Consider the following 1,175-nt stretch of genomic DNA (forward strand, 5'->3'; position numbering starts at 1 on the left):
GAAAACTTTTATAAGAACTAAAATTAAATGATATAAGCAACATATTTAACCTACTTATTAAATAAAATAACACTATACGTTAATTAATTTAGTTATGACTACCGACCCAAATCTAATATTTTCTTCATTCATCATCTAGTAAGATCCAACCAATTACTTTTGAGTGTGAACACTTTAATTTAGAAAAAGTGATCAATGACAGCATTCCCATTTATTTTCCTCACATCACAAAGTAACAAAATTATGGTTTGAATATTTATGTGTTCACATTTTAACATCCAACAATACTTCAAATAAAGAATCTATAAAGATAGGATTAATTCGTATTCTAATTCTCACACATCTCAAACTTCAAAACCAACATGGCAAAGCTTACTCTTCTATTCCTTCTCCTATCTCTACTCTCTATAGCAACATCAACACCAACAAGTTTCATAAAATCCTCATGTAGCACAACACAATATCCAACACTTTGTGTTGAATCTCTCTCTATCTATGCATCAACAATCCAACAAGACCCTCACCAACTAGTCCAAACAGCTCTATCCCTTAGCCTCAACAAAACTCAATCCACAAAAGGCTTTGTCACAATGTGCAAAAGCTTCAAGAATCTAAAACCAAGAGAATATGCTGCTCTTCATGATTGTGCTGAGGAAATTAGTGATAGTGTTGATAGGCTTAGCCGTTCATTGAAAGAGCTTCAACTTTGCAAGATTAAGGGTCAAGATTTCAATTGGCATATAAGCAATGTTGAGACATGGGTTAGCTCAGCTTTGACTGATGAAAGCACTTGTGGTGATGGATTTGGTGGAAAAGCACTTGATGGAAAAATCAAAGCCTCTATTAGATCTAGAATGGTTAATGTTGCTCAAGTTACTAGTAATGCTCTTTCACTCATTAATCAATATGCTACTTATCACTAGGTAGAAATTAAGCACTAGCTAGGAATCAAAAGTTTTGCTTTTGAGGTTGTTGAGAAACACTTTAATGTGGTTGGTTCCTTTTCTGTTTTTTGTTTTATGTGACATTTGTAATTTGTAATCACTTCTATACAGAGAGAGAGAGAGAGAGAGAGAGAGAGAGAGAGAGAGAGAGAGAGAGAGAGAGAGAGAGAGAGAGAGAGAGAGAGAGAGAGAGAGAGAGAGAGAGAGAGAGAGAATATGGAAGTTTTGAAA

General features: G+C 34.3%; 1 protein-coding gene across 1 annotated transcript; it reads left to right on the top strand.

Annotated features, from left to right (window-relative positions):
* Positions 1-342: 342 nt before the first annotated feature.
* LOC131657326 (21 kDa protein-like) lies at positions 343-953 on the top strand. Its single transcript, XM_058926737.1, has one exon. It carries the CDS (start codon positions 363-365, stop codon positions 921-923), a length of 561 nt encoding a protein of 186 aa, XP_058782720.1. The 5' UTR covers positions 343-362; the 3' UTR covers positions 924-953.
* The last annotated feature ends 222 nt before the right edge of the window (positions 954-1,175 follow it).

This window comes from Vicia villosa, linkage group LG3, assembly GCF_029867415.1.
Source record: "Vicia villosa cultivar HV-30 ecotype Madison, WI linkage group LG3, Vvil1.0, whole genome shotgun sequence".
Classification (NCBI taxonomy): domain Eukaryota; kingdom Viridiplantae; phylum Streptophyta; class Magnoliopsida; order Fabales; family Fabaceae; genus Vicia; species Vicia villosa.